This window comes from Euphorbia lathyris, chromosome 10, assembly GCF_963576675.1.
Source record: "Euphorbia lathyris chromosome 10, ddEupLath1.1, whole genome shotgun sequence".
NCBI lineage: Eukaryota > Viridiplantae > Streptophyta > Magnoliopsida > Malpighiales > Euphorbiaceae > Euphorbia > Euphorbia lathyris.
Genome location: NC_088919.1, coordinates 3,481,712 through 3,493,159, shown reverse-complemented (window position 1 = coordinate 3,493,159; position 11,448 = coordinate 3,481,712). Strand labels below are relative to the sequence as shown.

The window sequence follows — 11,448 nt, the reverse complement described above, 5'->3', positions numbered from 1 at the left end:
GGAGGAATTAAATAAATAAGAAATTAGAGCATGTTCTTAGATTTTTTTTCTATTAATAATTAATTATTATGCACGTTTCTTTTTTTTATTAATAATTCATTATAATGCACATTTCTTTTTTTCTATTAATAATTCATTATTATGCATATTTAATCAATATTAATAAGTGCATGTGTACAATATTAAACAATGAAAGCTACAGTGTGGTATATTAATCCGCGCGGCATACATTACACAAGCAAAATAATTAGCTTAGTGGTAAGTAGTAGACTCAAAACTACGTAATTTTAGTCTCGAGCCGAGCCTGAACTCTAGCCGGGCCTTATCCAGCGAAACTGAGATCTTTTAATCACCTTATAATATCAGTATTTTGATCATCCTCTTCATCACTATAAATTTCATTGAGTACATCACAACAAACTGGAGCTTCAGTAATCTCCTCGGATAATATTGTTTCATATGAGTTTTGTTTATCTGCAACTCCTATGGAGCTTCCTTCCTTGCTGCATGAAGCAGACTCATCCATTTGCAGCTTAGATGTGGTTGAATCTTTTACGTGTGAAGATGACCAAGAGGAAGCCGAAGCCGAAGCCGTCGTATGCTTGGCCTTCACTCTTCGTTTCCATCCGTGTATCGATTTCCTTATGCCTTCAGAAACTACTGTTCTTTTTAACCTTGCATCCATCTACAATACAACAACAAAAAACAACAACAAAACCTTAGTCCCAAAATGATTCGGGATCGGCTAACATGAACCATCATACAAAACCGTGAATCAAGGCGTGTCCATCTACAATGTCATAAAAAAACTGTAAATTAAAATACACAGAGAGAGAACACAACCACAAGAAGAAAAGGCCTCTCTCTACCTGTGTAACAATAATATAGAGTGGGAATGTGATGAAGCTACACCAGAACTGAGCTACTACCCTGCATTACAACACCAAATTATTGTCTTTCTGCCAATGTTCTTGATACCTTTGATTCCAAAGAGAACGTAGAATTACCCGAATACCAGGCGGATCGCAATGAACCATCTATTCGTCATGAAACAAGAAGAGTCTTGGATTTCCCACTGGATATTCAAACTACATTTATCAACAATGTATACATCTGCATAATTCATAGGTATATATGCTGACACATTAATCAAATTAATAAGTCCAATGTTATATAATGCTAAAGATATCGTCACGGTTCAACGATCTGGTAATGGATCTGTGAGTGACTTCTCGTTTCCGAGTTTTTCAAGTCCTAATCAATGATATGTGTATTACAGTTGTACCGTATCAAGTAATGTGTATATATATGTGTTTCCACTCGGATCAATATATTCATATAGTTTTAGTCTATCCTGCACGGACACTTCTCGTTAGTAGCGTTTCCATGTTTCGTGTCTGTGTCCGTGTCCATTTTGTATCCATATCTGTTTTCATTTGAAGAGTAGTTTATGAAGGTTATGTTTTAGAAATAATGTTTCCCGTGTCCATTTCCATTTCCATATCCGTGTCCCTGTCTGTGCAAAATAGGTTTTAGTCTATATGTATCCCATGTGTTTCCAGTGTATTCACATGGTATAGGACACATAAGTTAGAATATGCCCTACCAGAACTAGATCCTTAAAGGATAACAACTACTTTTATTAGTTACTTACCAGAGACCATAAAAATGCTGCCATTTCAAATGCATTCTGTGAAAAGGACAAAAAAGAGAGATCTCATTTAGGGAAAATATATATTAAATTTTGATGGGATAAGGTCCAAAATTTCCCTATCGTTTTGGGAAAGTACATATTCTTCACTAACGTATGAACCGGTACCATTTTTCCTCTAATGTTTTCAAGGAAGATCAATTGTTCACGTACCTAATGGAAAAAATCGAACATGCTAGTTTGACCGTTATTTGACTGCCTCATCAAACCTCCCTAAACAAGTTTGTTGATAAACTAAAACAGTTTCGTGCATGTTGGAACGTTGTTTTTAACTGTGTTAATAACATACTTTCTTCCCTTCTTCTTTTATACGTCGATTAAGGTTTTTCATCACAACCAATGTAATATTATTAGACTATTAAAATGACTAATTTACTTTAATATTTTTCTACTAAATCTCTATTTTCTATATACAAATTCTCTTCTTAATTGTTGCTGCTTAAGTAGAATTATTTGCATTGATACTAAACCTCTCTCTAACCATAATGAAGGGAAAAATTGAGAAAATGTTGCCAAAAGCAAATTGGTAATACAACGCGACATATAAAAATGAACAAATTGAAAAACTTAAAAAAAACATATAATAAAAGAAGAAGGGAGTAGTGAATATCTTAAGCAGTTTTTTTTGTAATCAACTTATATCTAGCAGACTTAGTTGTTGGAATTTTGATAAGTTGACTGTAAATATATGAGTAACCAGTAAATATTTTAGATATAATTGATGTTTATATGGTCTGATGTAACAGTTAAAAATAACGGTAAACAGCCAGTTCAAAATTTCGGTCAGGTAGGAGCGAATTTGATTGGTGGAAATATTAGACGTAAAATTGTACTATTAGTATGTTAGGGGTAAATCTGCATTCTCCATAAACCGTAGGAACAAATTTGGACCTTATCCCAATTTTTAATAATAGAACGTTTACGCAGAAAAGAATGTTCAAGTCCAAATCACCTGAAATGTTATCAATTGTATTAACCAGAGAAGAAGTTTAGGTTTCCCAAACCAAAAGAGCTCATTCCTCAAATTTAATGGAAGACCTCCCAACCTTGGAGCTGTACCCATGATCTCTACAGCCAACTTGACCACTACTCGGTGAAGTTTTGTACCAATTAGCAATACTAACTATGAATAATCCAAGAAAAACATATCAATACTCAAATGGCAAGTGTATCAAGAGATTGAATAGAGACATGTTTGAGATCTTACAATGGCTGGAAGAAAGGACATCCAAAAGTAAACATTGCTTTCTGCACAAAATTCATGCTTTCAGGATTTGAGCGTTGCAAAAAAGATCTGAAGATGAAAATTAAATTTGGTTCGGTGAAACAATGTTTACGTTCTTTAGCTGTTAGCTTATTAGGAAGTGCAGCAAATTACCATGGAAATCCAGAAAAATGCAACACATAGCATACATCCAGAGAGGCAAGCTGCAAAAGGAACCAAACAAGACCACCAATTCCAATGATTCACATCCGATTCTATTGTAATTTAGATTCGCCCTATAGATCCAGCTCGAAATAGAGCTGAATCGAATCGAATCGAATCGTACGAATTGACCAGTGATTAAGAGATGTTACCTCATGCCAACAATATCACGAAATTCTTCCTCCATGCTTCGAAGCATATAACCTTGAAAATCATATGTCAAAGGAAGTTCATGTTTCTACAAAAAGAAAAAAAGAGAGATTCGAAACACGCAAATTATAGTCACTTATTAGGTGTGTTATGCCACATGATTCAGCTACATAATATATAAGCAATTCCAGTATAATTGATTTCTTTTAAAAGATGTCATCATTTCTATCAACTAATCTCAGAAAAGGAAAACATCTTATGCTACTATCAAAAAAATTCTATGCACATGACTTGTTTTAAAAGTAGTTTTTCATATGGCGACTGTTACCAGTGGAAATAAAACTACATAAACCTAAGAAATTTCTTCTCCTCAACCAAAATACATATAAAAAATCTTTTGTGTTTACAAAAAGCTTACAGTGATAAAACCATAGCGCAGAGCCATGTAGTCAGCATAGTTTATCGAACTCCAGAATTGGCGGGCAAAGCAAAGCTGTAAATTGAATATTATCACTTAATACTCAATGTTAAAAGAGTAAAATGAAACAAGAAATGAAGAAGACGGATAGAACTACTTTTCAAGGTATATGCATAAAGGATCCAAAAGACAACATATATATGACCTTGAGCAGAGAAAGTACAGTTTGATGATTTCTAATTTTTCCTTGAGAAGTACAAGAATAGGACTCCGCCAAGTACAGACAGTTTAAGAAATTCACTACTTCGAATCTTCACCGAAAGAAATAATAGTTGAAGGTAGATATTGAGTGAGGTATCCTCATAATCAGGGGCATATAAAAGTCGATTCTTAGTTCCATTATCTTAACAAGACAAGCATGAGTTATAGTTAGTGAAGGTACCAGCCAAACAAAAAATCTGTTCCGACTCCATGGATGGGATGCATTATGAGAGATGAAGGCGGTTACTTGTGTATTGTCAAATGCAGCTTGACAAGGACCTAGCATTTAACAACTTTTATAGTTCGATTCAAGAAGCAATATAAAAGTTAACATCTCTATGCAGATACAGAAAGAAAGGTAATTATTATGGTTCCAAAAGATACTGTACCTACTGAACCTTCTCCACTCTGAACAGCCATAGACTGAGCTTGTTTTTCCCAAACTTTCCAGCTATGGATCTGCAAGAATTCAAGGGCCAATCGACCCAAATAACTATAAACCTTTAATAGATTATTAATTTAGGAACTCTTTTTTAAAATCTTCAATGCATACCTTAACCTTTTACATTTGTGTCAATTGTATCATGAATTGAACTCCTCATTTTGTGAATGTGACTCATGAATCGAATAGAAAGATTCGGTTCAAATTCATAATATTAGAAAAAATAAAATATTACCATGTTGAACTCAATATATTATCAAATATTAGTCTAGAAATGCAATTTTAATGTCAAAAAAGAAATCATATCAACCAAGTACTTAAAATTCAAATCTAATGCAAATGCAATCCTAATAAAAGTAATTCACAAATCAGACTCTGTTTAATAAATTAGTGGAGATGGAGGGTTTGAGTTTCTGACTCGGTTCTTTTGCCTTGTTGTCAACTTGATAATGATGGAATTGAACTAGTTTGAATTGATAACTTGATAAATAACAATCGGACTAGAGGAGAGTGAGTTTAGTAGTTAGTGTTTTGAAGTTTTTGATGAACCTTGATGAAGATCTGGCTCGAAATAGAGCTGAATCGAATCAAATCATATGATTCAAATCGCGAAGTAAGATTCTGTTATAATTCAGATTCACCCTATAGATCCGGCTCGAAATAGAGCTAAATCGAATCGAATCAAATCGTACTATTCGAATTGTGAATCATAAGATTCTAATAACAGTGGCAATAAGTTAAAGGACATGCAAAAAATGCTCTTTTTTCATTCTGCAACTTCCACATAATCTCAGACATTGGAAGAGCAATATAAGCATTCATGTTCAATTTTACTAATCCACAAAAAGGTATTCAACAACAACAACAAACCCTTAGTCCCGAAACAAAAAGGTATTCATTTTGTAAAAATCAGCCAGGATTCTAAAAATGTGAAGGCACACAAAGAGAATTCAACTACTAATAGGTGGATTGGTGGAAGGATTTGGATTATGATGAGTCAAATCAAAATTTAGAAATCTAACGGCAAATGTTATAGCATTACAGTAGCTAGAGAATATAACAACCTTAATCAGGGCCAGGGCGATGGCAATGAAGCTATACAAAACATGGACAACGCCAAGAGCAAACATCAAGCGGTGAAGCTGCTCAAGACTTTCTCGTGAAGCAAAAGGTTCATGCCCCTTCAAAACATTTAACAAAATTGGAATTATATTAGTTCAACTTTGAAAAACTGTAGATCATACTCGTATTAGACTAATCAGTACAGTCCAAAATCATAACTTAAATTTGCTTTTGACAAGAAACTTGTAAATCCAAGAACTTCAAAAATGAATCAGCAATAGAGAGGGGATGAGGTTACCTCAGGGCAGTGATGATGGATGTTGACCAAGGTGAACATCGAAGAATCATTTCTAAATCCTGATGAATTCTGAAACCTGCTAAGTTGTAATCTCATAACATTTCGTTCTGCACAGGGAAAAAATTTACTATTTGCAGATGATCCTCTGATACAAATCTTGGCCACAACCACAACCCAATGACCCATCAACAACGACAAAAGCCCAAAAACCATTAGCTCTGCAGAATATCACAAAATCAAATAATTGGTTGCAGATTGAACAAATCCATAATCAAGCATCGAATAAGTAATGTTAATTAGTTTTACCATCTTTAATCTTTTCCAGAGCTGAAAGAAGTGATTTCCTCTTAGTGTTATCCAAATACTGAAAGAAGCAAAACATCAAACACCTTATGTACATGAGATAAACCCCCAAAAGAGAAAAGCAAAAAGCACATTGAATTTTGCAATTGAACCTTTCCACAGCGATTGAGAGAGAATTGGAAGAAGAATCCAAAGGAAACCATGACAGTGATGACTGTAGCCAAAGACCAAGTAGGAGTAATGGCCAAGGATGAATTTTCTGGCACCATTTTGTGAGAGGAATTGAAAGATAATGAAGTTTTGGTTAGCTCCTAAACATTGAATATATTGGAGAAGGAAGAGAGGCTTTGATTTAGGTGATGAAATATGAATATGGGAAGTTGAGAAGGTAGGTGGGGAGGGGTTCATGGAGATGGACTTCATTTCAATGGAAACTGGATTGATCAAATGGGTCCCATATCTCCATGAACATGTCATGCTGTTGCATGTCGGATATGAAAATTCAACGTGCCTTTGCCTGTTGCTTGCTTGTTAGCAGTCAGACAGTTGAATCTTGTTTCCTTTTGTTTTTTCCGTTTCTATTACTACTATATTTTTTAGCTAAATTTTCTTACAAATAACGTGTGGTTTCCTTTTCCATTTCCGTTTCAGTTTACCTTTCCGTTTCAATGCAACATAGGTAATTATTAACGGATCTAAGATTCACCGACACATGATGTTTATAGTGATTTCTTATGATTTATAGATGCTAAATTGATATTCTTTTGGTATTTTTATATAAAAAAATAAAGCCTCGTATGACATTTTTCAGTAATAAGTGGATGCTCAAGCCTCTTAATTGGATTTTTTACATAAAAAAAATTTAAAATTACATGCACATTTTTCATAGAGTTTATGGCGACGAGTATGTGCTCAAGCCGCTTTCTAGCTCCTTCTAGATTAGTGCTAGACAACAATATCTTGTAGTTTATTTTGCCAACAAAAGTTAGTCTGAGCTGTAAGGTTTGTCACATTTGAGATTGATCTCCTAGTCCGTCTAAATTTACTCTAATTAATATGTAATTATAAATTTCATTTTAAATTCTCATCGACGTCAAAAAAACGAGATAATCTATTTCATGTTTGTTTGGAAAATAGGAGAGTGAAACAAGTATATATAAGAAAAAAATCTATCTACAACCATTTACCATTACAAACTCTCCTCATGCCCGGGCATAATCTTATATCTTGGATAGACCCCACAAGTCAATTAACTTTTCATTTTTTTTCTTATTTGTATTCATTAGCACTTTTTTTTACAAGTTCGTTAGCACTTTTTGAAATAGAGTCTTTTAGGATCGTGAGAATGTAGAATTTTTTTCAAAAACTACCATCCATTCAGGACATATACCATCTTTAAGGTAGTGTCTCATGTTGTACTTGCTCTCGTTAACAGCAAAATGAACTTTTAGAGCTATTCATAGTAAATTTCTTGGAATAAATTTGATTTCTCAACACATTAAGGTCATTGTTTGACCCGCTAACACCAAAATACACATTGCCACATCCAAAGGTCATTTGAGGCGACGGCTTCAATCATGATTGTAGGATACCCACGATCTCTTAAGGTGTATTGTACTTTCCATGAAACCATGTAATCCTTCCAAGTCTAGTGCATATAATCAAGATTTTCAAGCATTGCTAGAAAACCCATAACACTCCTTGTGCATATGAAGCAAGCACTAGACATCATCAACAATAGGCCTCATCATGTACACATCTCCATACACCTCAATAATGGCACATAAATTTTCAAATAAACATTATATAGTCGCGTTCTCACCAATTTTGATGTATCCATCAACACATCATTAGGGGATCCGTAGGCAAATAAACATTAAGGTTGTTGTTTGATCCAGTAACACTAAAATACACATTGCCATATCCAAAGGTCACTTGAGGCAGCTGCTTGAAGCATGATTGTAGGATACCAATGCTCTCCTAAGGTGTATTGTGCTTTCCATGAAACTATGTAATCCTTCCAAGTCTAGTGCATATAATCAAGATTTTCAAGCATGCTAGGAAACCCATAACACTCCTTGTGCATCTGAAGCAAACATTGGACATCATCAACGATAGGCCTCATCATGTACACATCTCTATACACCTCGATAATGGCATATAAATTTTCAAATAAACATTATATAGTCACGTTCTCACCAGTTTTGATGTATTCATCAACACATCATCAGGGGATCCATAAGCAAGTATACGAGCAGTCGATGTGCATTTTTAAAGTGGATACAAGTAATGTCATTATTTTTGCATCATCAACCCCTTATTGGAAATATTTTGAGTGATTCCCTATATCATACACTAGATTTGATGATATTTTAAACAACTTTAATTCTTTAACTTTTGAATTTTGAGGGTCATTTAGGCGGTGTTTAGTGAAGAGAGATAAAACAAATGTTTTAGAAAGAGAAAGCACTGAAAATAATGTCTTTGAAAAATAAAAAAAATTGATTTCATAGTAAATATGGTATTAAACAACTTTAATTCTTGAAATTTTCCATTTTGAGGTCGTTAACATTTATTTTTAGGGAAAATTATAAAATTGGGTCAAATGGGAGACTCATTTACATATTTAACCCATTTACTCAACCTACTACATATCTAGACTATGTTTGTGTGACTTTTCCAAAATACCATTACCTTTTCATCTCCCCCCCTTCTCCTTGCTAGTTACGCGAACGGTTGCTCTTCCTAGACCTTTGATCTTCCTCTCTTCCTTTAAATTGCACGAAATATGCACCATTTCTCTAAATCACCATGTATTTCTATTCTTCCTCTCTTCATCTCTTGACTCTTCATCTTCCTAATTCTAGAAAACGAAGTCATGGTTCTTTATCTTCCATTTCCTGCTCGTTTCTTGGTTTCTTTCTTCTTGTGACCATCGAAGAAATGGTGATTCTACATTATTTTCACCGTTTTCCCACTTTTTCATATTGTTTTTATCAAAAAATGTAAGTATATATTGTTTTCTCTGCGTTTTTTTTCTAGAAATTTACTTAGCGTATGCTGTTTTCGCGAAGTCTGCGGGGAGAAATTTATCGATTTAACTTCGCAAAACGACGATTACACGAAGTTTGCAAGGTAATTCGATAAATTTCTCCCGCAGACTCCGCGTAATTATCATTTCGTGAAGTCAGAGCGTCACATTTCTCCTTGCAGACGTCGCAAAATCATCGTTTCGCTAAGTAAAATCATCCTCTTTCTTGCACATTTATTTTCGCATACTTCGCGAATCCTCATTTCGCGAAGCCAAATCTTCATTTTTTTCTGACTAACACGATTAAATTTTTCTGAAGGTGGTTGAATACATAACATCCCGCAAGAAGGCGGTGTCCTCGGATGCAGATGGGATGACTTTCATTCTGATACAGGAAGAAATTCCCATCAAGATTGGTCACATTCAACTTTAAAGTGATTAGTTAAGAGTTATTGTGCCAATCTTGTTCTGTACCGTGAGACACATTCATCCCCAAAAAGTCTGGACTTCCATTTCTCATCCAAAAGGTCTGGACTTCCAATACAAGGAGAAATTTTTGTCCAGATTCGTCACGTTCACTTTAAAATGATTGGTTAGGAGTTTATTATTGCAATCTTGCTGTAAATTTTGATAATGTTATGATTTTAATGCTGGAATCCCTTGTTGTTGTGTCTTTTTGTTGTTATATACCACTTCGCAAATTTTGTTAAAAACACGTCCAAATTTTGCATATGCTAATTAAAATCATCAACTAAACCAACGTTAACTTCGAAGACTTCGCGAAATCATCGATTTCGCAAAGTCAGACGGGAGGGAGACAGCGGCACCGTAAAATTACATACATATTGAGAATATTTTGGAAAAATCACGCAAACATAGTCTAGATATGTAGTAGGTTGAGTAAATGAGTTAAATATGTAAATGAGTCTCCCATTTGACCAAATTTTGTAATTTTCCCTTATTTTTATAGAATCAAACTAAAAGATCCTCGTTTTTAGTAAAACGAAAAAGCTTAGTAACCTTTTGGACAATTTCAAGTACGAGTTTGCTAATACATGAAAGCACAATATTTTTTTTTGGACTTTACCCTATTTATTTTATGCAATGTTTGTAATATATTAATTTATTAAACATTATGAAACACTAATTTTTTATAATAGATATGTAAACTTATCATTTTATATATAATTATTTATTACAATAATTTATTAATATATAATTAAAGAAAATCTATATAAATTAAATAATGATAAAAGGATAAACTTGTCATTTAAATAAAACTTATGGATGGAGGGACCAAGTAATTAGTTTTGTCAAAACCGAGAGACTTTATAGTTTATTTTTAAAAACACAAGGACTAACTAGTGTAATATGTATAAACCTATGAACTAATAAATTATTTACTGTATATATGTCAATAGTCATAGTCAACAACCAATAGTTAAAGTCAACAGTCAATAATCAATATGTGTAAATTTATTAATTTTTATTAGTCTTCATTGTTTAACTTTTTACCTCTTGTAAAAATACCTAGAATTGGTCAGTAATAAAACACAAAAGAGACATACAAGTTTAATGATTTTTTTTCCAAAGATTTCAATTCTTTGTGGTGCCGATGCTTGCTTGATGATCTACGCTCCCAAACAAAATGATGAAGAACAATTCAAGTGTGATACTATTGGCCATCAGATTCTGATAAACTTGGAAAAATTATTCACAAATACAAAAGAACTCACAATGCAAGAAAATCCTACATTGTTTCTGATTATTTTTCAGAGAAAAAGAGAAAGCTCGATTCAGAAATCTCAAAACTCCGTAACCAAATCAATGGAGCCAAGTATCTTTGTTTTAGGAAAATTTCATTACATGAATTAAAGGAACTTGTTTCTCGATTAGATCATAAAATTGAAGTTGCTTCCCAAAAACTCAACCACAAGCTTGTGCATGCGTCTGTCTGTTTTCATCTCGGATCGAGTTGGTTCATCTGAAAACTTGGGAAACTAAATGAAACTATTAGAAAATCAGCTGCTTGTTCTTGTACCTAAGCCTGTCTATTTTCAGCCCGAATCGAGTTGGTTTATGAATTTGCAACAAAAACAACATCATAAGCTTTTCTCTGATTCGAATTCGACTTTGACGATGATTATGAATCAAGGTGAGGCGAGTGAGGCACAACTAAACTATGTAATCCTTACATTATTGGTACATTTTGTAAATGCTAAGTCTACATTAGTACTATTTTGTACATGGAGCCTAAATTCATACTCTTCAAAAACCTTAAGCCTATTTTTGAACCTTATTCCTTAAATAAATGAATAGCTCATTTGAGATTATTTGATTCATCCA

The 11,448-nt window shown here is 33.6% G+C and overlaps 1 protein-coding gene across 1 annotated transcript; it reads right to left on the bottom strand.

Annotated features, from left to right (window-relative positions):
• Window positions 1–266: 266 nt before the first annotated feature.
• On the bottom strand, window positions 267–6,608 carry LOC136209182 (MLO-like protein 4). Its single transcript, XM_066000582.1, has 15 exons — window positions 6,224–6,608; window positions 6,075–6,132; window positions 5,769–5,986; window positions 5,473–5,589; window positions 4,356–4,425; window positions 4,148–4,245; window positions 3,706–3,780; window positions 3,290–3,375; window positions 3,090–3,139; window positions 2,919–2,959; window positions 2,664–2,834; window positions 1,655–1,690; window positions 1,008–1,075; window positions 870–930; window positions 267–685 (listed from the first exon to the last, which is right to left on the bottom strand). Exons 1-15 carry the CDS (start codon window positions 6,338–6,340, stop codon window positions 350–352), a joined length of 1,602 nt encoding a protein of 533 aa, XP_065856654.1. The 5' UTR covers window positions 6,341–6,608; the 3' UTR covers window positions 267–349.
• Window positions 6,609–11,448: the final 4,840 nt, after the last annotated feature.